We start from the raw sequence: 25512 nt of genomic DNA, 5'->3' as shown, positions 1-25512 counted from the left end.
ACATTTGACAGAGATCGATGGCTGCGTGTTGCACGTTCTAAATTTCCAGACAGCACAATCTGGAAGAGAAGGACAGAAATGCCTCCAGCAGCTATTTAAAGTCACCAAATATTCTAGTGTGTCTGATGGCAAGGGGCAGAGGAGTATTTCATGGCAGATAACAGGAAGCCTTACAGCATGGTCATACACACTGCAGTGATTTTGTCTCAACAGTATTAAACTAGGTTTTCATGAGTTTGTAAGTCTTACACAAGCTTGAGACCTGCTTACAAAACAAGTGTGAAATACATAAGCAGGGATGGAAATCTGATTTGCACAGTGCTATGTCCTATACAACATAAGGATACGCAAACATACGCACGAACATAGTCGCAACTCCAGGGTGGACAACAGCGGAGAAGTAGGCCTATTCTGCTGCTTTTGCTAGAAGGTCTCCTGCTCTGGGCTTTACTGTATCTGAAGTACTGGGTTGTTCCTTCCCAGAAATCCTCCCAAAGGCTTCATTTCTGAGGGATTCATATTCAGAGGGTCCCAAAATCCAGTCGCTGCTACACTGCAAATAAATACAAACTTAAAAGTGGGCTGCAATTTGCATAATAAAACTCAATCTATCTATCATCTCGGCTACCCAGCCTTCAGTAACGCAGTGAAACAGAGGTGCCTGTCACTACCTGCCACCAGGCACCAGCCAACATGACCAAAATGCTACAGTGCTGTTATCTCCAAGTGCTCAGAGACGACCTCTCACTGAGCAAACACAGGTCCTAGGAGGTATTCGAGCAAGTCATCTTTGGCAAATCATCTAGCCTTGCACTGTGCTGGCAGGCGGGTGACACAGCCATCCTTCCAGCAGGGCCGCATGACCACGGCGGGCCCAGGCCATGGCAACATCTGCCTCACGAAGGGAAGCCCAGGGGTGCACTTCAGCCACATCAGCCAGCAGCAGGACCCTATGATTAACGAATACATGTGAGCCTCTGCTTGACCCAATGAGCCCGAGGCTCCTCACTTTTGGCTTCTTTCTGCCAGGGACAAGAACTGCCACACAATGGCAGCATGGGCTGATAAACACTTCATTTCTAGATCTGTGAATATTTTACAACACTGTGTAAAATACCCCGTTTTACACAGGCAGAAACCAAGCCTCAGGGAGGTGCTGCAAGTTACTCAGAGTTAGTAGAGCAGGGACAGACCTGGCAGCATAAGAGTTTGCCAAGGCCCTGGCCATGCAAATGGGCTGCCTGCCTTCCAACAGGCCCTCTGCTTGCAATAACGCAAGAACATCCTGCTGCTTTTGGAGCAATTTGCTCAGCACAAGGCCAAAGGGTTTCAGTCATCAAACATGGTGCTCAAGCAAACTCTCAGCGTGGCAGCAGCAAGGCCAACACACTGAGCCCAAAGAGCTTCAAGTCTCCAACTCCGCACACGGGGAGCTAAGGAAACAACTGCACCCCTCTGTATAGAAGACAGTACTGAGCAAACTGAAGCACCCTGAAAGAAACACCTCCAACCCACTTTTGGGGGACAAAGTGAACAGCTAGTGCCAGGGCCTGTGTGAACTGCTGTGAGGCGAGGGACACCGCTGCTCCCAGGGACGGGGCCGTTCCCGGGCCAGGGGAGAGAGAAGCTCCAAGGCCCGCTTAACAGCAGCAGACATACGTATTTGGAACAGTTATTCATTTACAGCCTCATAAATTAGTGAGCCCATAAAACCAGGAGCCTCGAGGAAGGAGATGCCAAAACTCTGCCATGCAAACCATGTTAATTATGATAATAGGCAGATTTTAATAAGCCAGTTCCTGGCTGTCACCCTGCCACCCATAAAATGTGCATATTTCCAAGGCCAGGAGATCTCAGAAATATCTGCCAGCCACCTAATTGTCTAAACCCCGCTGGCACAGAAAACATGCAAGAGGGCTCGTCACACCCGTAATCCCTCTGCGTTTTTCTAGTCAAAAGATCAGATGAAAGAACCCCTCCTCTGCAAAACCTGATCTAGTTTGAGGAATGAGACAACTGTTTCAGCACAGGCGGTGGTAACGGTGAAGGAGACAGCGGGGCAGGAGGAGGGAGACGCAAGAGCGCTCAGCTTCCTCCTCCAAGCGTCGGCACGAGGGAGCTCCTGGATTCCCGGCTGCGCAGCCCTGGCAGCTGACGCCGCTCCTGCTCTGGCGCCCTGGCGAGGAGTCAGGCTGCGTGCGCCCAACATCTGCGCGGCGCGCGCGGGAAGCCAGTCCGTGCGGAGCACTCGAGCGCGGGCAGCGAGGTCTGCTGGCTCGGCTAGGCCTTCAGCTCCCGTTCAGGTTTCATGCTGAAGGGCTCCAGCCGCTCGCTCTCTGGCAGCATGCTGTTCAGCCGCTCCATGAGCGGCACGGTCTGATCGATGCCCATCTGGATGCGGCGCAGGATGGCAGACATCTCGTTGACCTTCTGGATCTGCTCCGCATACTTGGCATACCTCTTCTGGCGCTCCTGCATGAAGCTGTACAGAGTTTCCACAGAGAGATCCATCTGTTTAAAAACAACAAACGGAGCGAGCTGTGTTAGGCCAACTGTTACCACAAGCCTTTCAGCACAATATCTTTCCTACAAATTTCCATGAAGCATGCTAGCAGCCCACAGGAACCCCTCTGCTGGCCCATGACCAGTTGGTCCTGAACATGAAACGGCATAATTCATAGCTGTTTGACGTGGAGGGTGCATGACCACCTAGCTCTACACCCGTACACTTAGTATTGACCTACTAATTCTTTATTTACAGGGGTTAGTGCCAACAAGCACTGGCAGGGATATCCTAATAAACCATAAGAATATCCGAACTCAGTGAAATGGTGCCTTCTCCCTAAAGCTGTACATTTTCAGTGGAGATTGTTCACCTGAAAGCATTAAATTCCACCTTACTTGCCAGGGCTAATTTCACTGGCTTAGCCAGGTTACATGGCAGCTAAGTTCCTGGTGTTACTGCCTTCCTCGTCTGGGAAATGCCTGCCTTGAAAAACCACAATACGTTACTAGTGTCCCTAATTTCCCTGAATCCTAAAAATAAAAGTGTTATGAGTGACCCCAGGAGAAACATTAAGTAAATCAGTCATACAATTAAACATGGTAAGTAGCAAAACACGGCCGGAGCACTATTACAATCACAGGAACTGCAGTTCCTGCCATTCCTGCCATTTCTGCCACCAAGCTGTGAGGATAACTTTTGTAATTCACAGTCTAACTTTCTCTTCTGCTGTATCTGTATATTCGAGGAGTTCATCTGATCCCTTAATACTTCACCCAAAACAAGCTCAGTCATTATTGCTTAAACTGTTCTGCACATTGGAAGATCAACCATACACCTTTTCACTCATAGCACTCTGTAAAAAAAAGAAAAAACACCTAAAACCCAGTTGCTACAGTTCTGTTGGCTATTCAAGCCCTGGTATTTCAGAGTTGCAGGCGCATGTCTGACTCCAAGCACACGGTGCTAGTGAAACAGGAGATTCTCCTCAGCCAAGGCAGGATGAGCGCTGGGGACCAACTCTCACTTCGGCAACAGTGGTGACCCAGCATGTGCCCAGGGAAGCAGCAGCCAAGGGAAGGGGAGAAACCACATGTTGGGTAGTTTTAGCCCTCTACCTCTTGTATTCCTCAGCATGTTTCCACATCTCTCCCATCACTCACCATACCAGAGGAAGAAGGTTTGTCACGAAGCAGCCCCCCATCAGGTCCTCAGAAAAAGAAAGCACGGGTCCCACCAGCATCACTGGTTTTAACTCACTAGCAGAGTCAACCCATTTGGTGGCTTGGGGAGGTGACAGCATCTATCATCAGGGACTTAAAACAGCAGAGCACGCTGACCCGATGTCATTGCACACTTTTACACACAGTGCACATGCGCACGTGTAATCGTGGCCCAGTGCTCAGTGGCTGGGGTCTGTATTAGGAGAGGATTCCCTGGAAAGGCGAAGGGCAAGGGGCTTCCCTCAGGGGAGGCTAAGAGCTTCCACGCTGTGGGGTGAAACCCCATCGCTGTCACCAGCAGGACAGCAACACCCAGAGAGAAATGGGGGGGCTGGCCTCTCTTTCCGGCTCCGAGGAAGGGGTAAATGCAAAAACAGTCATTAAGAAAATGCTTTATTGAGAAATGTATGTTTCAAACTGCATTAAAAACAAATACCCAAGTTTCTGCTGAACTGACATGGGGATTAGGAAGTTATTTTTTCCATCACCTCCATCAGAGGTGGATACAGGATCAATTAACCTTTTATTTCTTCTAGATTTTCTGTTCTTTCAGGCTGAAATCTTCCCTTTGGCCTCTGTGCTTTCCTGTGAATTCCTCCTTCTACACTTTCAGGCATGGAACAAAATAAAAACCATTGGAACAGGAAACTCCAAATAGAGTGGAAACAATTTAAGCTTACATAGGGGTTTCTATTAAAAACCTAGCTTAATAATTTAGTAGTTTGGCACTAGCTCTGCAAATTAGACTGTGTGAAAGCAGACCACCATCAGGTCTGCACAGGATGGAAGTAAATTCAATCCAGTACCTAAAAACATCCTACCTAATGAGAGACAGCAGCTGGAGTCCCTTCAAAAGTCAGCATGCCTCATGGAGCACAACAGAACAGGGACTGAAGCACAAGTCTGCCCTGGTTTTAAAGTTTTCTTCTACTGACAGGTTTTTTCGCATGGCCTCTCACTTCTATGCAAGAGGCAAATCTTTTATCTACCCAGCTCTGAAATAACAATAACAACAACAAATTTCCATCCCTATTCTCTCAGCATCAATCCTGCCTATTTGTTGACTCTTAGGCTCCTCGCAAACACGTGTGAACATGAGTAATGCCCACCTAGGAGAAGAACCCAGAGACGGTGACCTGCAAAAGGAAAAAGAAACGCAGAGTGGCCTTCCAAGCTCTTGGCTACTTTTGGATAAATTCACAGTGTCTGTAAAAAAAGCTGTCCCACAAAAAAAGGAAAAAAGAGAAAGCGGAGAAATGCGTTCTTGCAAGGGTTTCCCTATATCGAGTATTGAAGTTTGTCTGCCATGGAGGCCATGGCAACTGCACAGCTAGCAACCCTGGAAGCTGCGAGAAACACAGTTGAGTATCTGGGAGGAAAGGCCAATTTTTACTCAAACTGAATTTGCTCATTTTAAAAGGAGGAAAAAAAGAAAGAAAACCATGTGTTAAGACGGCCATGGCTTCCCTTTGCAGTGCCAATCCCTTTGCAGCTTTCCTTGAAACAGGTCTAAATATGCACTTAGCTCCTTCCTGCCTCCCCCCCATCCAAGTGAGCTCCCTCCAGTGCCAAACCTTGTGCTTTTGCCTCTCCAATTTCTCCAACACCCAGAACGGACCTTGAGTTTGCAGGACTCAGGGGGGTCAACCATAGACCCACACAGAGTCTAAAACCTGTCTTGCTGGAATCTGTGATGGACAGGGAATGCACATAGGAATCTGCTTAATCCCAGTACTGTTTAACTCCCTGCAGTGGCAATAAAAAACATCTGGAGGAATGGAGCTTACGCAAGAGCCGATTTGTTTGCATGCAGCCCACGATTTTTCAAGACATCTCAAAAGGACAAGACAGACGAGTCTGCCCTCCCAGATCAGCCCCCACCATTTCCCACCTCTAGGGACCAAGTCTACCAGAGCGCCTGCGCTAGGCCAAGGCTGAGGCCTCAGCCTTGCTGCCTGTCCCTGGCTGGAAAGCTCTCTGGGCAGCCTGGGTGGATTCACAGATATGGCAGCTCCTTTACCACCCTAACTTCAACTTGCAGATGCAAATGTTTGTTCAAGCCACTGTTTCTGCTCTGCTCGCCTGCGGCTTCCTACCAAGCTAGGCCAGCACAGTCACTAGCAGCTCCCCAGCGGGCAGGCCACCATTGTGTCCTCGCAAGCTGTGATGGACGTGGTGCTGCCCTGCCACCAGCCCCTCCAGGGTGCCACCCCCGCAGCAGCCAGCTTGCCTTGGAGTTCAAGAATTCCTCTTTCAAAATTGGTGGCAAGTAACCAGTTCACGGGTAGGGAAGACAAATTGAGAGACTCAAAGGCTGGAGCTGAAGCCTGTTAAAACTGAAGGGACAAGACCGAACCAGTAGAGTCAAGCATGGAGCTATCCAACCTGCTTAACAGACAAGATGAGAACTCTTGAATAGGTCTTGGAAAAAGGGAAATCTGTTCTTAGAGAAGGGGTGAGAGCACTTATTACACTTCCTATATTTTTTCCAAAGCAATTTGTCCTATCAAAGCACAAAACATGAGACTGGGCATCCTGAGATTAGAAGACAACACTTTTTTTCCCTCTTGCAATCTATGAAACATTTTTTCAACTTTCATTTCATGAATAAAATGTATTGAGAAAAAGGACAAACCTGAAACTCACCTTCCACCATAATACGTTTTTTTTTTCCCCCGGTCAGTGATATTCTGAAAAAGGATCCAAATTCTAAAACCAGGACTCCCCTATAGATCGACATAAGTGAGATAAGAATTCACGACTTATCCTCCTTATTTTGAGCATGAAATGACATCTAGCAGGCCTTCCTTTCTTCCCACGAAAACAGATTCATAATTACTTCCAACCACAGTGCAACTTCAGTAGATGCTTCCCCACCCAAACGGCTCCGCAGGGCCTGTCCGCGCTACACCAGGCACAGGCCGAACCAGCAAGGCCTTGGAAGCTCTCTGCCTTACACAGGCCCACTTGTAACCCGCTGACAAAGCACAAAAGCAACTGAGGGCACTTTCAGACAACTGCACACCATGCATTCTTGCATTTATTTTAGAATTCTTTTTCCCACACTGCCAAGCAGAATAAAGACATTAATTTAGCCCACCCAAGACTGAGGTCAGCACTGGACACTGCCCAGCTCTTCTTGAGGCCATGTTCAAAACAAACCCAATCTCTATACACACACACACACACACACACACACACACAGACCTCTTACCTAGTGCAATACTGCAATATTGCAGGACATCTGGCATGGACATGTTAGTGTCCTGAGCTCTGAGAAATAGAGGCCACATCTTTTCAGTTCAATGACTGGAACTGAAAACTGCAGCCAGACACATTTTCGGTAATTTCAGAATTAAAAGAGGTGCATGCAAACATCATCATAAATTCATCAAACTTGGAACCAGACGCATTGGCATTACTGACATCGGTAACAAACTGATACATAATCATAAGAAGATCCTCTGCCCACCCACCTTCTCCATTCCCTCCTTAAAAAATGGCACTGAGGCAAAAAGATGCTTTGCTTTTTTTTCCCCCCCATTCAGTAATTCAGCCTTCCAGAGCTCAGCTGGATGTCCACTCTTTTACTGTGGCTCTGTTCTAATCATTTCCTCCCATCCTCTATGGCTGTTGCTCAAAACCCACCACAATTAGGACATAATCCGCATTGCAGAAAGCTACAGCAGCACTCCTGGCACAAGTGACCTTTCCCTCCGCTATGTCAGGTGCCCAGTGGGGTTTCGATGAGCTCCTTCCAGCAGCTGTACAAAAGTCACATCTGAAAGTGCCAGGCAGGAACATGATTGCAAGGAACATTAGTCATCATGTGTTAGTGTGAAAATACTTCTCAATCAAAGCACTCAGAAATGAAGACAGCTCCTCTTTCTGTGCTGGCTGGAAACAAATGTACAAATGTGCTCAATGAATGGTTTTTTTTTTTTTTTTTTTTGCTTTTTATTCCCTCTCCTCTCTTGCTTTGATAATGTCACGCAAACCTAGCACACTAGATCGTGATGACTTCCTGATGATGGAAATATCCTCCGTTTCCTACTTCTCCCATGAGAAGTGACAAATTTACTGGATGAGCATCTTAGCTGGGACAGAAAACAGCAGAGAGGGCCAGGATCCCGCATCCAACTCCTCAGTATCAGCCACAAGTACAGCTCCTCTGCCAAGTAAAAAATTCCCTTTGTTTCTAAGTTTTGCTGATCACATCTAAGACTCAGCCCTGTACTAAAACACTCCCTTTTCTCCTTTGTCATTGCTCTGATCAACGGCCAAGGCATTACCTAGTCTGAGCACTGCACAGGTCGTGGCCACAGTACAGAACATGCACTAGTCATTTTAATGAATTTCAGTAACATCGACAGCTATGGCAGGGTCCAGCCAGTACAGCCACACAACCTCGTTTCAAAAGATGTACAGTAAATCCAAATCCATGCCTGGTCTCCTAGAGCTACAGCAGATATTCTATAGCGTAAGATGGGCTGCTGAGCCTGCAGCCCCAAATTTAATCTGTTTTGGGCTTTGAGTCGCACAAATTAATTCAGAATTTAAAAGAATAAGTAGGGTCATTCTTGAAATTAGCTATTCTACTTTTATGTAATCTTTTCCTCTATATTGCATTGTCATCCAGGCTGTTTTTGTAGCTACCCTGAATCCCAACTCTGCAGCCCTCTCTCCATCATGGCTGTTTCAAGGCTGCTCTGCTTGAGAGCTACCAGCATCCCTCTGCCAACTGGCAGCCCTCCAAACCTGAGTTAAGACTATCACTGTTACTAATAAAAGGATCCTAAATCTACGATCAAAACTGTACCTACCTCTCACCCAACACTGCTGAACAAGTAGACTTCCACGCACTTGAAAAAGCAGCACCCCACGTCACAGATGTAGAAAAGAGGGCCAGCAAAGCCTGATCACCTGGTGCTGCAGATACTACAACCAGCTCTCTAGCTTGAGTACATCCTGGGGATACATCACAGTTCTGTTCTACTGGACTTTTCTTACGAACCTTTCCCTTAACAGCACGGTAACAACCAGCCTTCCCTCCTGAGGCTCTCTTTTCTTCAGGTGTTGAGGTCTCTGTCAGATCAGCTTGCTGAATCAATCAGCAGCAGCACAGTCACCAAAGTGCCATCAAGCGCTGCCAGTTCCTCGCTCATAGCCTCCTATGTCAATCACTCACTGCTTTCACAGAATAAATACTTGCATCTAAAAACTAATTTCTGAGAAGTAAAAGTAATGTACAAAGATGCACCAGCACATTCCACCTAACAGCGCTGCCTTAAATCTACTTAGAAATAACAGGTTGTCCATAAAAAGGATCTCACATACTCAGTTATGATACACTCAGGAACTGCACTGGTGCTCATTTATTTCTTTCTGTGTGGAAATTAAGAGTCTGGTTTTGATCTCAAAGTTAAGAAAAAAAAAAAGGAAAAAGAAAAAGAAAAGGAAAGAAAAAGAAAAGGAAAAAGAAAAAAGAAAATGACAAAGTGGTATTGGTGGTATTTTTCACAGCTTCACACTTGAGACCTGATATTTGTATCCCTTCTTTTCCTATGTTCTACAAAAGGTCCTTCAAAAATCTGAATGTTTTGCCATATTTACTCAGGGTTAGACATTCTGCAAGCCACGAATGGAGTACAGAAAAATATTGCCTTAGGAGAAAGGCCTCTCAACCCACTGTACTCTGAAATGCCAGAGCTGAGTTTTAACTAGTTCCTACAGCTCAAGAAGGAAGCGGCAAAAAGTTACAACCATCTAGGACTCCCTCTTCTTTTTGTCTGGAGTACTGCAGGCATAAAGACGGGCTCAAGCATGGTGCTGCACTCAGCAAGTTAAACCCTCATCAGACCTCCTGCCACGTGCTGGACAGATGGGCTGTGCACACGCAAGTCTGAACTGTCCCTGCTGGAGCAGGGGGGTTGGACTAGATGATCTCTAGAGGTTCCTTCTGACCTCAACCATTCTGGAATTCTGTGAGAGACACTGAGGCACAAGCGCTGCTCAGCAGTCACAATGTGGGGATTTCTTGATGTCTGGCAGCCCACATGAAGCTTGTGCTATTTCCCTAACGCCCTCACTTCTTATACAAAACGTCCAAATCCAATTTCTTCTCCCCCTCAGGAATCTCAAATATATGACAGCTGTAACTGTAATACAAACTGATAATATAGAAGATTTTCAAAAATTTTTTTTGAAGCTCTATACTGGCTGTCTTGTGTCCAAACAGAACATGAAGGATAAGCAACCCACATCCTGAAGATGACAAGAAGTGGAGAAACACCTTAATTTCCAGAAGTGTCACCTTTAAAACCGACTCCTCCATTGTACTTCCATGCAACTGAAGCTCAAATGTCCCAGAGCTCCTCTGGAGGTCAACACAACTCCCAGAGTGCCTTTTGCTTCAGGAAGGCCCCAAGGAAATCTAAATGACAGCAAGATCTTCTGAAGCCACTGGCTGTAGATTACACTATGATTCCTAGTACGATATCAGAAGTATGCACCATCACCAAGGCCAACGACGCGGACAGGAGGTGGACAGGCAATCAGCTGCAACTCTAAGCCACTCCGAGTCTCCACCTTTATTGTATTGAGCCTTCAGGAAAGGCTGAATTCCCCTCTCTCCTTGTTCATGTCTACAAATAGCTCTCTAGAAGAAAATAAATGTCAAAAGGCATTTGAAAATTTACACCGTGACACAGCAGGACAGCTTTTAACTGAAAAAATAAGTAGTCCATCTTCAGTTCAATTGAAGTTTAGCAGAAGGCATCATCAATAATTAAATAGTATGGACTGGGTTAAACAAAAGGGAAGGATACAATCCAAGAATCATTTAAGACCTTAAAAAATTTATAAATTCTTTTATTGTATACTGCTGTTATACAAGTACATGCGCATCTTCCTCAGCTAAAATTGGTCTGATTTGAGATTTTATTTTTTGAATAACTTGCCAGTCTCAATAATTGTTCCTCAAATGGATCACTTCCTCTTCAGGTAAAAGGCATTTCTTGCCCACTACACCACAGTCCAGCATAGCTAATATTCTTGACTATAAGGTATCCTACTATACTGTATTCAGTGTCTAATACTAGGTCCCACAGGCAGAGATCACATCAGTTAGGAACAAGGTCCACAGCAACTAATTACCAACAAATTATAATTTTCATATATCCAGATTAGTGCTGAAATAACTGCTAATGGTATTCTCATATAGAAACACTCGTGGCCCAGTGTCATGCAAACATTAAAAAACAAATTCTATTCATCATAAACAGCAAGATGGACAGATTACTTGCATCGAGGCTTAGCAATTCTTTTAACATGAAATCATCTTTGCAGATCACATGTGATTTACATCCAAATGCTAATTTCAGGGTTGCTAACACAGGGTCAATCCCTGCCCCCAAACTACAACTCCAACTATTTGCAGATAGTATCAGCCGAGATATCTAAAATAAGTGTCAAACTGCTGAGCAGCTTTTAGTTAACATTCCAGAAAAACAAAACTAAACAAAAGCCTAAACAAAAGCGATAAAGACGAGACCTTGAAAATTTCAATTGAACAGTGAATCATCATGTTATCATTAAGGATGAAAGTCTGTAGATGACCCTTCCTGGCATTTTTAACCTGTGTGAACCCCAGACTAATTTAGAGAGACAGGTGATTCCATTTTTGGTCTTCTTCATGCATAGCCAAACAAGCAAAGCAGCCCCTGTTTGCTCCCAGAGGGTTTCCACTCGCCAGGCACCCTTCTGTGCTGTGAGCTCTCCTTCCTCCTACATGCCCATGAGCACTGTGCACAGCACTACTGCATGGGAGCTCTCCACAGCATTTTGGGGCCCAGGGCCTTTTTTGTTTTGTTTTGACCTGGGGTAACAGAGCTAAAATAAGATATTCAGGCAATCTCCCACAACTTAAACAGGCCCCGAAAGGAAACTGGACACTGTTTCTTCTTTCACGTCATAACTATAAGCTCCATTAACTAATATAGCTAAAAGAGTTAACATAAGGCTTAGTGTGCTAGACTTTCGAGTGCCTATGTGTTATAATAATGCAAATCTTTCTGGCTGTATGATATTTGCTTAAGATTTATTTTCTATCCTTTCTTGGAAATCTGATGGTGGAAAGGATTCCGTTTCAGACCTCATCTTTTCCCAAAAGACCATAAGGAACCAAAGCACAGAAAGCAAGAGACAGGAGAATGGTTAAACTGGTTTTGCACACATACTGTAGGAATGAGGAACTGCTTTTTAACGATGCCTGATGAAACGGTGTATGTTCATAAAACGGATTTCAGTCTAAACAATCTCTCTTCTTCCTTAATAACTGCAAGATCCCTTCATAAAGTTCATGTACAGAAGAGCACTGGCCATCTGCCTAGGGCATACACAGCAAGACATCTATTCTGTGCATTAAAATGGTGATTGCAAACCCACTTCAAAAGCAGATTTTCATTTTCATTTTGGCTGATTGAAACATCTCTCCACTACTCCCTGGCTCCAGCTACTAGTACACTGGGCTAGAGGAAGAAAAACAATATCAACTAAAGGACATGATTGCAGCTCCCAGCTCAACAACGCTGCACATTTATTTCTGCATGACCGTGCCTGCTCAGCTAAAATTCCTTTCTTTATAAATAACACTTCATCAGAGAAGAAAAGAGAAATAAAGAGCCTGATTGCCATGGCTGTCGTCAATCTCATAATTCCAAGCGTCTGAAGAATATATTTAATGCACCTAATTGCTCCATTCTCAGGACAGGTCTGCTGAAAACACGTTTCATAACTAGTTCTGGAGACAACAGCTCTGATACCCTGAAATACAATCACCTGCGGGGAAACTAACTAAATAAGGGCATCAAAAGTCCAACATTCAGAGTACTAAAAAGCAAGCTGACCTGAAAGAAGAACAGAAACACACCTCCACACTACTTACCATATCTTTAGTCCAGTCTCAGAAGGGAAGCTGGTCAACTGTGACCACAGCACTGCACAAATCCTATAGGGTCTGCAGCTCTCTTCTCAGGAGATTCGGAGCTAAGAAAAACAACTAACATCGTACATTATTCCATGCAAATCCTCTGTGCTTGCAGCACTTGCACATCCTGAGTCTAGCTGCTGCACAGAACTCCAGTCCCACGAAAACAAATATGCTCAAATACAATCCATCCAAAAATCTTAGTCAAAGCAGCCTTGTAAGACAGGCCATGTCTTTCCAAGGTTTCTGGCCCAACATTTATTCTTGTTGATCCACTTGCTTCTCACGCTTAGAGAGCTTTTTCCTTTACCTTCTACATACTTTGTCCTTAAATCCCCACTGTGGAATTTCTAACCTTGACAGGCTCTCCCTACCACTTCCTACTCCTCCAGCCTCTGGAAAAACAGGGTTCCAAAGCCAAATGGCCTACCCATTGCAAATCCATCCTCAGGATAGAGCAGTTCATGACCTTTATAGGCCACATTTTCCAGCACATCTTTCACTAGGTAAGAGGTCTATTCTAAAAAGAAGAGGCCACAGAAACAACGTGTTTGCAGTAAAAGTCAAAAAGCCACAAGGCATTCACAAAAATTAAATTAAAATTCCTAAGTCCACAAATTGCTGAGCATATTTTACTTGGAATGTGTGGTGACATGGATGGCCAAACAGAAGTTTATGAGCCTTAAATATATGGGACAAGTTGAAATGTGCTTGTATGTAAACACTTCTCAAAACTATTGGGAGACACTGGTGTATCCAGAGCTGCAAAAGGTATTTACTTGCCAAATTTTAAACTTAGCTACAAATTTTAAATCTTAACTACATATGAGAGAAATCACAGTAAAAAGTAATTACAATTACTTTTTGCAGCAAGCTGTTAAAAGAAATCCATGCACATACTATTCGAGAATATTTGTTCAATAAAATCAGCCATTACACTGAAAAACTGTAAGTATGAAAAAATCCATACACTGCAATTTGCTATGTGGCATGCCAGAAACTGACATGAATATATAGAGTCTAACAGTATTCTCCAAGCTTCATTTATTTCTTCCCTCTTACATCATACCTAATATTTAGTGCTGGTCAATGTTTATCTTCAAACGCATCTTCACAGAAACCCATTTTACAGATCACAACTGAGGCAGAGACTCCTGGTCAAGAGGGCCCACAACCCCCATAAACCCCGTCACAGCAGGACTTGCCCAACATTTTAAGCTGGTTATTACACAGACCTACAACACTGCCACAGCAGAGACAGAAATGGGATGCAGAGATTTAAGACCTTCTGTCTGCAGCCAGGATCCTAAATCCACCACAAAAGAAAACAAAACAACAAAAAATACTGCAATTCAGCCCTTTTCTTCTCTTGCAGACTTATACTGAAGAGATATACTGAGGAGATTTTGTGATTTGGGATCCAGTGCAACACTCGAATAAGCCGACCAAGGCTTGTTTGACCTCTGTTTAGTGTGCCAAGGTTCAGCAGTGATTTTTAGCCTTAAGTTATCACATCCTCTATAGCGTGCGGCAACTCTGCCACCATCATTAAACACTGTGCAATAGAAGCCCCAAAACGTAGGTAAGTTTAACCTGTTAACTAGCTATTACTGCTTTTTTTTTTAATCTTAGCATTGTGTAATGCATTAGCTATTTTCTTAATAGACATTTTTCTTAGTGTACACATATTAACAATCTCACCCCTAGATAAACCAGGTACTGATTCCAGATCCATCTGAACAGCGTGTTCACATATATCAACAGTAGGATGATTAATCCAAACTAAGAATTTTTTACCCTACAAAATATCAAAGGGCGGACATACCCAGAAAAGGCAAGACATAATCTTTTTCCTTGTAAATTGTCAAATGTAGTCAGATGCCATAAGCATGAATTAGCACACACAGATATCTCAAATTGCTGTTTGGTTGTTTTTCAAACAGATAAGGAAAGGAAAAAAAATATTTAATTGGTGCTGGAATTAATGCTGTATTGCAAAATATGGGGAGTCAGCTGCCAAAAAATAATACAAAACATAATATTTAATGCATATTAGTTATGTTTCCCTGAAAAGATTCAAGCACTTCCCTTTTTATGGCAGTTAAAGCAAAGACTATCATGGTAAAATCAATCTCTTCCAAAACTGGACAGTTCAGGTACAAGTAAGTGTAGCTGCCGAAGATAAACAGCTGGGCCAACAACCTTCCATCACACCTTCAATGCTTTCCCCTCCAAGGAAACGCTTGGTGAAAGACAGTTCTTGGAGACAGAGAACAGCCTAAGGAAGCTGGAAAGCACCAAGGCGCTTGGTTTAGCATACTCTGTGGCTCTGGCCACTGCAAGGCACTTCTGGCTACCCTTGGAAACAGGATAGAGAGCCAAGCCAGACTGCTGTCGTCCCCAAAGTATGGAAATGCACAGATGGGACTACTTAGCGCAGCTCTAGCAACCGCTGACATGCAAGGTCTTGCTCTCCTTAGATTATTCTCTTTTTAGTTTAGAACCGTGTTAAATTTAGGTTGTGAACTGATTTACAAACTACTCCAATCAGTAATTAGTTACCAAGAACCAATAAATTTGCAGCAGGACTGTGAATTTTGCCAAAAATGAGAATTTTTTTTCCTGGATTCATGTACAACAAGCACAAGATACTTGCCCTGGATCATTAGGTCATGGAAAAAAAAAAAAAAACCTAGCTGCAGTCAATGGCACTACAGCATACCATACAATAGGAGTGAAGATAGTGAAATTCTGTGATAGTGAACAGCCCTTAAATAAATAGCAGAAATGAAGGACCAACGTTTGGTAGGAAAGTTAAAAGCACTATTCCCTTGTTAACAGTTTTTAGAAGAAGAAAAAAAAATACTCCAGTATATCCAAGGTTAAAAAAAAAAAAAAGAGAAAAGAAACACTAGTAATTAAAGTGAGGATGAAAACACAGTAATTTACTCATTCTAGTTCATGCACACAGTATGCTTTTTGTAATACTCTCACATTCTTTTTCATATTCTTTTCATCCTTTACTCCTCACCAACAGTCAAAGTTTTGTCTACCCTGCAAAACTAAATCATTGCTGACAAATGGGCGCAGTCAAATACGATTTTCTTTGTCCACGCTTGCAGCTAGAGACCTACTTTGCTCCAGTTCAGCTACACCCTTTGTTGTCAACAACTGTCAACAGCGTTTCAATTTAATGCACTAAAGAGAGCCCAAACAATTCGGAAAGAATGATTTGAGCCGAGCGGGTCCCACCCAGCTACTCCAGAACACACACGCAGAACAACCACTGCAAGAAAAACATTTAAAAATTATTATGAAAATGAATAGTAAAAAACCACTAGATCTGGCAGCAGGATTCAAAGCATCTGAAGTTACTTAAGTGCTGTGACAAAAAAATAGGGGTGTACTTGACCAGTTGCCCAAGTTACAGACCATTTTTCCTTCACTTTGTTATGGAAGAGACAGTGATCAAGATGTCAGTGACAACATCAACGCGATACTACTATGTATTTTCTTTTCATGAAAAAATGTTAACTTTATGAACTGTTTGGAAAGACCATCACTGATTGGAATGGCAATCTGCCACGAGTCCAATAGGAAGCAAATCCAACTAATTAGGGCTGCACTTTTATAGAAAACCAATGGTAGACTCCACCATGACTTTAAATCATGCTGATATTCACTCTCACACTTTACGAGCCAAAAGAATTACAATCTGCTTGGATTAATGCCGTACACTGTCATTAGGTTGGCAATTAAATCCCATTTCTGAGATTGTGTGATCTGAGTCACCAACATCTGCAAACATCTTTACATCTTGTGCAATAGCTGGCCTCGGAGCTTCATACACCAAAGGAAAAAGGGGTCTTTTAATGGCTCCCATGTTACTTTGGAGTTACCACTTTATGGTGACAGCAGTTTCGCAAAACAGCCCATGAATCAAATTTATTGTCCAGTTTGTCAGGTGGGATTTCTTAACTCTAAGCCAATAAAACAACAACAAATCAAGGTCGCTCTTTATAGAGCGTGAGTAAAAATTAACCACCTGTTCAAATTTTTTTCTTTTGACTTTTAAAGGTATTTACTCTTAGACTATTGCCAAATGCAGCATTCACTGGTTCTTCAAGGCACCTGTGAACACCTAAGAAGCCACTCTGAAATATCATCTCCACTGGCACCAGTCTATCCTGACTTTAACAAACTGTTAGCCATTCTGTTGCTTACAAGATCACTAGTTATGCACACAAGAAAGTAGCAGGCTGACCATCCAAGGAATTTACTTCCTCCCCATGAGCATGACTGACTATTTATGCAGACCAGTGATTTTCAAATGATGGCGTTGTGGTAAAAACATAGTCCCTCCAGTCCACATAAAAACGTGTCCAGTAGACAAAGGTATTCTCTCACTGAAAATCTACTAGCTAGGCAGCAGCACAAGGCAAAAAAAAAAAAAAAACAGTGAAGAAATTATGGAAATCTTTCTCTCATAGGATTTGTCTTAAGTTCTCTGTGTCTGATCAGTAAAGTCAATGTACTCCATAGTAGCACAGGCAGATCTCTAAAAATAAATCAGGACTACAATATAGCCACAGAATGGGAAGAAACAACCCTGTAATATGCCTCTGGCAGAATAAGCCTGTCTTTCAGAGTGATAAACCACAACTCTTGTCTAAAGTGTTCAGAAGGGCACAACTCAAATAACCCAAATTCACACCCTAATTGTATATATATTCAACAAAGAGCTTGAATATCCAACTGTGTAGTTGGAATGACTACTAAACAACAGATCTTTGTATTTGATTATAACTTTATATTTGATTATAAGAGGAGACAAATTCAATTCCTCCTCCTCCTCAGTTGCTATCTTCCTCACTTTGTGGGGAACCATCCAACCATCTCTTCAACTACAGTCAGTCCCAGATCCTTTTTCCCAGCTGGCATTTTCAACCCTACTTGTGGTTCTTGTTTCTGATGACGACACCTTCTCTTCTCCGCTTCTCCCATAAGGCATATGGAATAAGGATTTGCTTGTTGTTTGCTTCCAATTGTTACTACAGACATTCAGGTCTATAATGTGATACGCTGTGTCCTGATATGGGCTAAATTTGAATCCTTTAGGCCTTCTAGAGGAGATGGAAAGCAAAAGTCGCATGGTCAGAGAAGAGCAGCTTGCTATGAGCTTAGAAACAAGGTCAAAGCTCCACAAATACATTAAAGCAAGAAACACTACTTTTGCTAGCTATAAACTATTTCTTTCTTTGAATTAAGCTGATGCTCTAATGATGCAGAATGAAATGTTAAGCATATAGTTGTAAACAAAGAACATTAAAAAAACTCAAGACATCTTTTCCTTCTTTAACAGTTACTTATGGTACTGAAGAGGTACTGAGGTACTAGAGGAACACGCCATGTTTAGAGTCAGGATCCAGAGATCATAACCAATAAATATACCATGCAAGAGCAACCACACTGAAGCCAGGAAGTATCTCTGCTTGAAATGCACACATACAGATTCTCTACGGGGTTTATTTTCAAGTAGAGTGCTACTGGCGACCCAAGGCCACCTACATCAAGCACTGGCATTCATAGATCCAAGACAGACACGTGGGGGCCCCTGAGCCCTTTCCCAGCAGGAATCACCCTCTCCATGGGCAGTACCTCCTTGATTCGCTTCACTAACGCATTCTGGTCAAAGGCGACTGCTTCCGCACACTGGTGAAGATGGTCTTGGTACCGGAGACAGAGCTGCAGCACCTGTTGGGGGTCCAGCTTCTCCAGCTTGGCGTTGGTCGGAGAGGTCTGCCCGCTGAGGAGTCCTGTAAGGCACAAGAAGGAAAGGTGTAAACCTGACTGCTTATACAGCTAAGCAACCCAGTCGCAAGCTGAGAGGCAGCGGACCAAATCCAGAAGGAAAGCTTTCAAAGAGGTCACTAAAAATTAATTCAAGATCGAGGACTACTGAATGGACTTAAGTGGTATAATAGGAGAGCGCAGGGAAGAGCAGGTATTGCAGACTTACGGATATTTTGGACTCACAGAAACAGTGCCAACAACACTTCGCCATACAGCTTGGCCCTCTTTTACAGAACTTAAACACAGACCCTAAAGGCAGTGCCATAATGTACAAGAGACTGGTTTTCAGTGATATGGTGCATAATGCATGTTCCTGTTCATGTTCTGTTTCTTCTCTTCACAAACTATTTTAAACTCTTAAAAATTAACGCCCTCCTCATTTAAATACTCATCAGAAGAGAAAGGTGCCAAGTTCTCCATTTCCCAAAGGCATGGAAATTGCACTATTTTTACTAGACTCACTTGGTCGCATCCATAGTTAAAAAACCATTAAAACCACACTGGTGCCCTAAAAGAAAGTTGAATAAGAAATGATATGCTAAAGAAAAAGTTAGGGTGAAGTGTCCATGCTTTGCCGGCCTTGCATTTTTTGAGACTTCAGAACACTTTCATATTTTAAGGTTTTCTGTTTAATCCCAAAGACTAAGAATGTACATTTCTTTAAATTAAGAATCTTACCTACTCACATGACTTCAGGCTTTACAAAAACACAAAGGTCTAAGACTTAAAATTGTGACACTGCAACATCTGAAGGAGCAAATGGCAAAATTGTCCAGAGAAATTTCTTCTGATCCTTCTCTGTCGCTTGCGTAGTGCAACTTGAGAGCCTTTACTGAGCTAAATTGCGTGTGTGTCATTCTGTCAATTTTCCCTACAGTATCTGGAAAAAAGCGATGCTAAATGCTAAGGCTATCCTTTTATGCTATTTTCATTTATTTATTTTCATTCTGCTTTCCTTAGAAGACCCTTTCTTGAAGACCTGCATTAGAAGACCTTTTTCTTGTTGGGATACCAGCTGTGACAAACAGCACATACATACAATTTTCTTTTTCCAAAACACCCATCCAGCTTTAAAAACTGAACATTGTTACTGCATGCATGTGCCTTTTGGGGATCTCAGTTTACTGACAGGAAAAGTCATTAAAGAGCAAGTCAGCATTGCACTAAGCAATTAAAAAAAGTAATAAATGTGAGGCATTTGGATTGGAAAAGTACTTCTAAGAACGCACTTCCCTGGGAAATGGAAACTATTTTGGATGGCCTACATGCCTATTGGAAGCTGCAAACAAACTGGGATCTTGCTTGCCAAGAGACTCATGAACAAGACTGAAACCAAGACTTAGATTCAGAATTATCTTAATTCGAGAAGGTTACATCTCTACAAAAAGATTCACAAATAGCAATTACAACAAAACTAGGACAATGTTACCTGCAAAGCGAGGTTGCTTTGAATCAGCTCAGCACTATTCTCTCAAGCTGCTCTCAGGGTTTTATGCAAAATAAAACCTTTCTTTCCTCATAAGGAAAGAAAAAAAGACTGCTTTGCTGACTTGTTGCCACCCCGGTGCCTCACCCGAGCCAAGAGGCCAGGGGAGAAACTAGACAATTTCCTAGGTGGTGTCCCAACCCTATGCTGGCAATAGTGCAATTATCTTCACATTACAGGAGGAGTCATCATTAATTAATTAATATTTAATTATATGTATTCTTTTTTTATATATAGATAAGAGATATATATACGTATATATCTTACATGTTCCAGGGCTTCCTCAGTTTAATAAATGAACTATTTGCAGATGGACTTGCTACTGCTACTTGTCAGAATAAATATAAGTAACATGGTCAACTTTTAATATCCTGGATGTTCACACAAGCAGTAGAAGTTCACCATACACCTGAGGCTGTCATACTGTTCCCACCCTGATCAAACACATCATACAACAAACCCACTAATTTTCTTTTATTACGAATCTCTCACCAAATTTCTCCAAAAGGAGAAAGAAATCAGAAACTATTTAGGAGACTTTTAATTCAGACCAAGGTGTATTAAGGCTAATTTAGGCCACCTATAAGAATTCGGAAACTAAATAGGTCAATAACTGTAAGAAGAGCTATAAATAAGTATGTCACTCAGAATTACATTACGTAAATTATATTATGCAAAGCTAGACTATAAAGAGTGTGTGATTCACTACCCAGAAAAACATGGGCTCAGGTGAAAGAAGGGAGACAGAAAATGGAATTTCCTTGCAGGAAGTTAGGGGATGAAATACAATCCAGTACGAATGTTTGCAAGAGTAGGACCAAAGAGCAGACGCTCTTGGAAGGCAGAGGATGTGGTGGTTTGGGTGATGCAGGAAAAAGAAGTCAAAGGAACTAGCTCAGGCTCAGAAGACTCAAGGTGACAATGTTAGGGGAAATTTTTTCTTAGAATTGCCATCTGTAAGGGAGGAAAAATTAAATGACGCAATAGCAGGAAAAAACACATGCAGCCTTTTACCTGACCATGACAAATTCCTTTCATCAACAAACTGATCCCCTGTTCTTCGTATACAGGGATTATCTTGCTATAGGATACATATTGTAAATATTAACATTTTATTAATATGTTAATTTTTTAACATATTGCAGATAGCAAATTAACATTTTATTAATGCATTTTACTTTTTAGCAAATCAGTAGCCTTGGTACAAGAAAGTGTGTGGCTACAGAATGTCCTCTTGAGCCTTTATGGTAGAGAGGCTTTGAACACACCGACTCCAGAGAGATTTTCCCAAGGGAGGACTGTAAGTCAGGGACGAGATATGCCAGACATTGAGGGCACACCATGCCAAGAACCCCAGCCCTCCTGCCTCCCATCTCTGAGCAGCTGCAGGCAATAAGCCCAGGTGGTTTAACACAACTCCTACGCCACAAGTGCTCACACTCCAGAGACACGAGGGTGCTTCTTGTCATCCCATGACAAACTTCAGGCCCAGAGGAAAAGACCAAAACCAAAAAGTAAGCCACACAAAAAGAACAAGAGATCAAAATGAGTACTGCTGGCATCCTGTGTTCTCATACTAATGGACAGTTGAGGAAATCATCAAAAAGCCTCTAGCAATTCAGTATTGAGAAAGTTTCATTTTTAGAGAAAGGGGATACCCAATCATTCAGAGTGATGGCTATCATTTAACATACTTCCTCTTCAAAATAACTACTTGCTTCTTAAAGCCTTGTCCCACCCTTTGAACTCCTCAGTAAACAGGGCCATCCTGAGTCCTGGGTCTACATGCAATTTGCAGGAGGATATGAGATCATATCTGTTGAAAGACTGACTTCATAAATATTTTGTTGCAAGTGCCAGAAAGGGGGAAGAGAGGGGTGGGGAAAGAGAGTCTGAGAGTTTCAGGCTTGCTCCTGCATCTGCCAGAACTTGACACTGGCCACCAGCACATCTCAAGAGTACACTAATCACCGAACTACTATCTCTTCACTAAGGAAAGGGTGTTCCTGTGATTCCAATTATATGGTTATTACATTTGCTTCTTCTTGAAGGGCTTGAAAGGCACAGTTTCACTCTCATAAAAGAAGAAAGCAGAAACTAAAGCTTCCAATCTCTTATTAAATGGAATATTCATTTTTCAAGCTGTTGACCTTCTTCCAAACAAGACAGATGACATTACATGCCTCCATTAGCAAGAGAAATGAGGATCTCACGTTTACTCTGGCTACATCAGTAAGCTGCATACTCTTGAAGGTGCTAATCAGCAACTGGGACAAACAGACAAGGATTCACATTTCATCTCCTAAGGGGTGGTTAACAGTATGTCATGCATAGAGAACTATCATATATCACTACAAGGTTAGCTGACCCACAGACTTAACAAATCTGTTATTGTTTCCATATTCCTTGGCAGAGCAGAGGCATGTTATAACCATTTTCCTCTTACTTAGTCATCTCCTTGCTGGTTCCAGGTCAATGTACACTTCCAACAAATCACATCCTACCAAGCAGAAGAAAGCTGATAGCTTAGAAAGCATTTTTATGACAACAAGGAAAGCTTTTAGAAAAAAATGCTATACTAATTTACATGCTTTTCTGATGCTACATACACAGTCATCAGCCATGGTCACGTTCAAGTGCTTAATAGATAATCCTGAAAATAACTGGTGCACCTTCCAACTTGAAAAACATTAACATTTGGTTTTGACTTACATATTTTCACTTTTCAAACCCCCTTTCCAGCAGTAACACAATACATTACAGAAAGAAAACCAAAAGGTCCACTGTTGTTAATTCACATATTGCAGATAGCAAAGCACATGATGGTGTGGATTTGTTATTTCTTTTAAGACCAGAAATGAAGCTGTCATCAACAAGCCATCATTTTGGTAGAATACAAGAGAGGACTTGAAAAGTAACTCTTTATTTAAGCAGACCAGAAGCTACCTTGCCCAGGCTACTGCTTCCAATATTTGACAAGAGCAGACAGTTAGAGAGGAATGCCTTTTCAAGTGCCTCCTGCATTCTTCCTGTCTCCAAAAATTATTAAAAATTTCAGAGGCAAAATACTGTGCTCGGTAGGTACCAATAGAGGTATGATACTTGAATTTCAGTAATCTCTTCTTAAAAGTGTACTTTTATCTTGACAGTATACTGTAGCAATGAACAATAATGCTTAAAATTTTGCATAACGTGAAAAATATTCCTTTACTGGTTTTATACTTGTTACTTTCAGTTCTTGTGCTACAGTAAACACCATTTTAAAGATTCCTATTGTGTATCTTTCAACATCTTTCCCAAGCTCAGGAATCCCACCATTGAGTCTCATCTCTCACAAAAGACTTAATTTCTCTGATTATCTCTAAACACCTTCAAAGAGCCCTAATTTGTGGCTTTACCTTCCATTTATTGGAAGTCAATTCTACAATGTATAACATTTCCATAGCTAATTATCCAGTTGTTTCTATAATACTTATCCATTTGCTGGACCTACCAATGGGTAACACCCCTTTTCAAGGGCTTGCTTTTTAAAGCATTCCATTTGTCATCACCTTTTCTCCTGAGAGCAAGCCAAAATGAAGCAACAGATTATAAACCATGATTAGCAGTAGCTCAGCAACTTTATAGGGGAGTTTCTGCTTCTGTTACCCATTTCTGGAGTTTTATTACTGTGTATGTTACCACTTCTTCTAAAACCTCTTCTGGGAACATTTCTCTTAGCTACCCTTTTAAAGAATGAACTGCTTCTTTTGTAGTGAATGTTAAGGAAATAATTCATTTTGCTTTCCTATAATTCTTCTCTGAAGATGACTCTGCAGACTCTTCAACAAGCTTATGGCAAATCTAAAAAGCTTTTATAAATGGTTTTTAGAAATATGTTCTTAAGGAAGTTGCATGCCAGTCTTCTTGTGAATTTATATTTTACACGCTGGAGTTTAAAGACTCTTATTATCCTAATAGGATATTATTGCCTTCTTTTTTTAAAGTTTTTTTTTTCTTTGCCTACTGCCTTCTTAATACTTCTTTCACTCCCAACCTTCAAAGCCACCTGTGCTGTCTGCCACTCACATTGTTTCAGCTGTTCCTAATTCTTCCTCTTACTAGTCTCTTCATTTTTATAAAACTCATCTTTGTGAAGTAAATGTAAGACACTTTTTTTCAGCTCTTCCACTTGTCACTGAATTTACATAGATTACGGTTGCTATTAATAAAACACCTTTGAATCATTTCCCTTACCCTTATTTAAGACAGCATTAGTTTTAGTTTAAAAAGCACTACTAGTGTTTCCCAAGTTTTCGGGCATTTTTCCTGTGTTCCAAAAGTATTTAAAAATGAACCACCCAACAATTTCCCTTGTTGAGCACTTCTAAAACTCTTGGGATAGAAATTAGCAAGACCAGCTAGCTATATAAACTGGGCTCTCCATGGCCACAGTTTAAGTGCTATAATGACATACACTTGTTTTTCTTACTGTGATTGCAATGGGAGAGTGTTTTGCCAGGCATCCCAAGTAAATAACGATTTGCAGAACAAGTAGGTGAGATAACATCCCTACAGACTGGGTCCTCTCTCCTGAGCTCCAATGTGCACAAATTCGGAGACAGCTACTTGCTAGCAGTGGAGATAGGGAAACTCATTTCCATATATTCTCCATGGAGGAGGACTTTAATATGACATAAAAAAAGAAAAGTTGTGCAGCATGTGACAGGAAGAGGCATTAAGATACCTCTAAATAGATAAGATAATCATAATTACAGGGTTCTTCCTAATTACATCTTTGAACTTTAATTGTACACTATGTTTCTTGTTCTTGAAAAAAGGGTGTACTTTCAGCAAAACCTAAAGAGAAAATCTGTATATATATATATATATATATATAAATACATATTATATATATTTAGAGCTGCAGTTAGGAGATGTCAAAAAGTGTATTTGGAAATTTGAGGCCATGCAGTCCTTAAGAAAAGGTCACACACCATGGACGCAGGCAAATGTTTATGCAGCAAGGTAAGACCTTCCATGTGCCATACTCCAAACGTTACAGCTTGAAAGGCAGCACAGTGACCCTTCTAAACATTACTCAACCTGAAAACCTCATTAGTAAAAACTCAACCATAAAGAAACTCAACTTTAAAAATATACATACGTATTTGCTATGCTTGCATCTTTATGCTTAAATGTGGGTCACTTTGTCTTTTTCAAGTCCGTTTATTTTCTGTAATAGGGCTTTTAAAATACTTTATAATAAAATATGTATTCAGTCAAGGACAACATTTGGCTTTGCCAACTGTGTATTTTCAATTGCTCTGCACTTTAATGAGGGAACACAATGACTGTAGGCAAACTGAACGGCTATTATGTGACTAAAGAGCATATTTTTATGGTGACAAGGAATGTTGGCTGCAGCGGCAGTTTTTCCCCTGCTTTGGAGGCTGTACCACATCATCTCTTACTTCTGCAT

At 41.9% G+C, this 25512-nt stretch overlaps 1 protein-coding gene across 1 annotated transcript in view; it reads right to left on the bottom strand.

Moving 5' to 3' along the window:
- Positions 1 to 2276: 2276 nt before the first annotated feature.
- BORCS5 (BLOC-1 related complex subunit 5) overlaps positions 2277 to 25512 on the bottom strand; it is a 65092-nt gene continuing 41856 nt past the window's right edge. The window contains exons 3-4 of the mRNA XM_088537376.1: positions 18371 to 18528; positions 2277 to 2511 (exon numbers count right to left, since the gene is read on the bottom strand). Coding sequence (XP_088393502.1) covers positions 2281 to 2511; positions 18371 to 18528 — 389 coding nt within the window. The 3' untranslated portion in view covers positions 2277 to 2280. The remainder of the gene's footprint in view (positions 2512 to 18370; positions 18529 to 25512) is intronic.

This window comes from Tinamus guttatus, unplaced genomic scaffold (assembly GCF_059628265.1).
Source record: "Tinamus guttatus ecotype Peru unplaced genomic scaffold, ASM5962826v1 Tinamus_guttatus_pri_ptg000749l, whole genome shotgun sequence".
In the NCBI taxonomy this organism is placed as follows: Eukaryota; Metazoa; Chordata; class Aves; order Tinamiformes; family Tinamidae; genus Tinamus; species Tinamus guttatus.
This window is presented reverse-complemented; position numbering and strand designations above follow the sequence as displayed.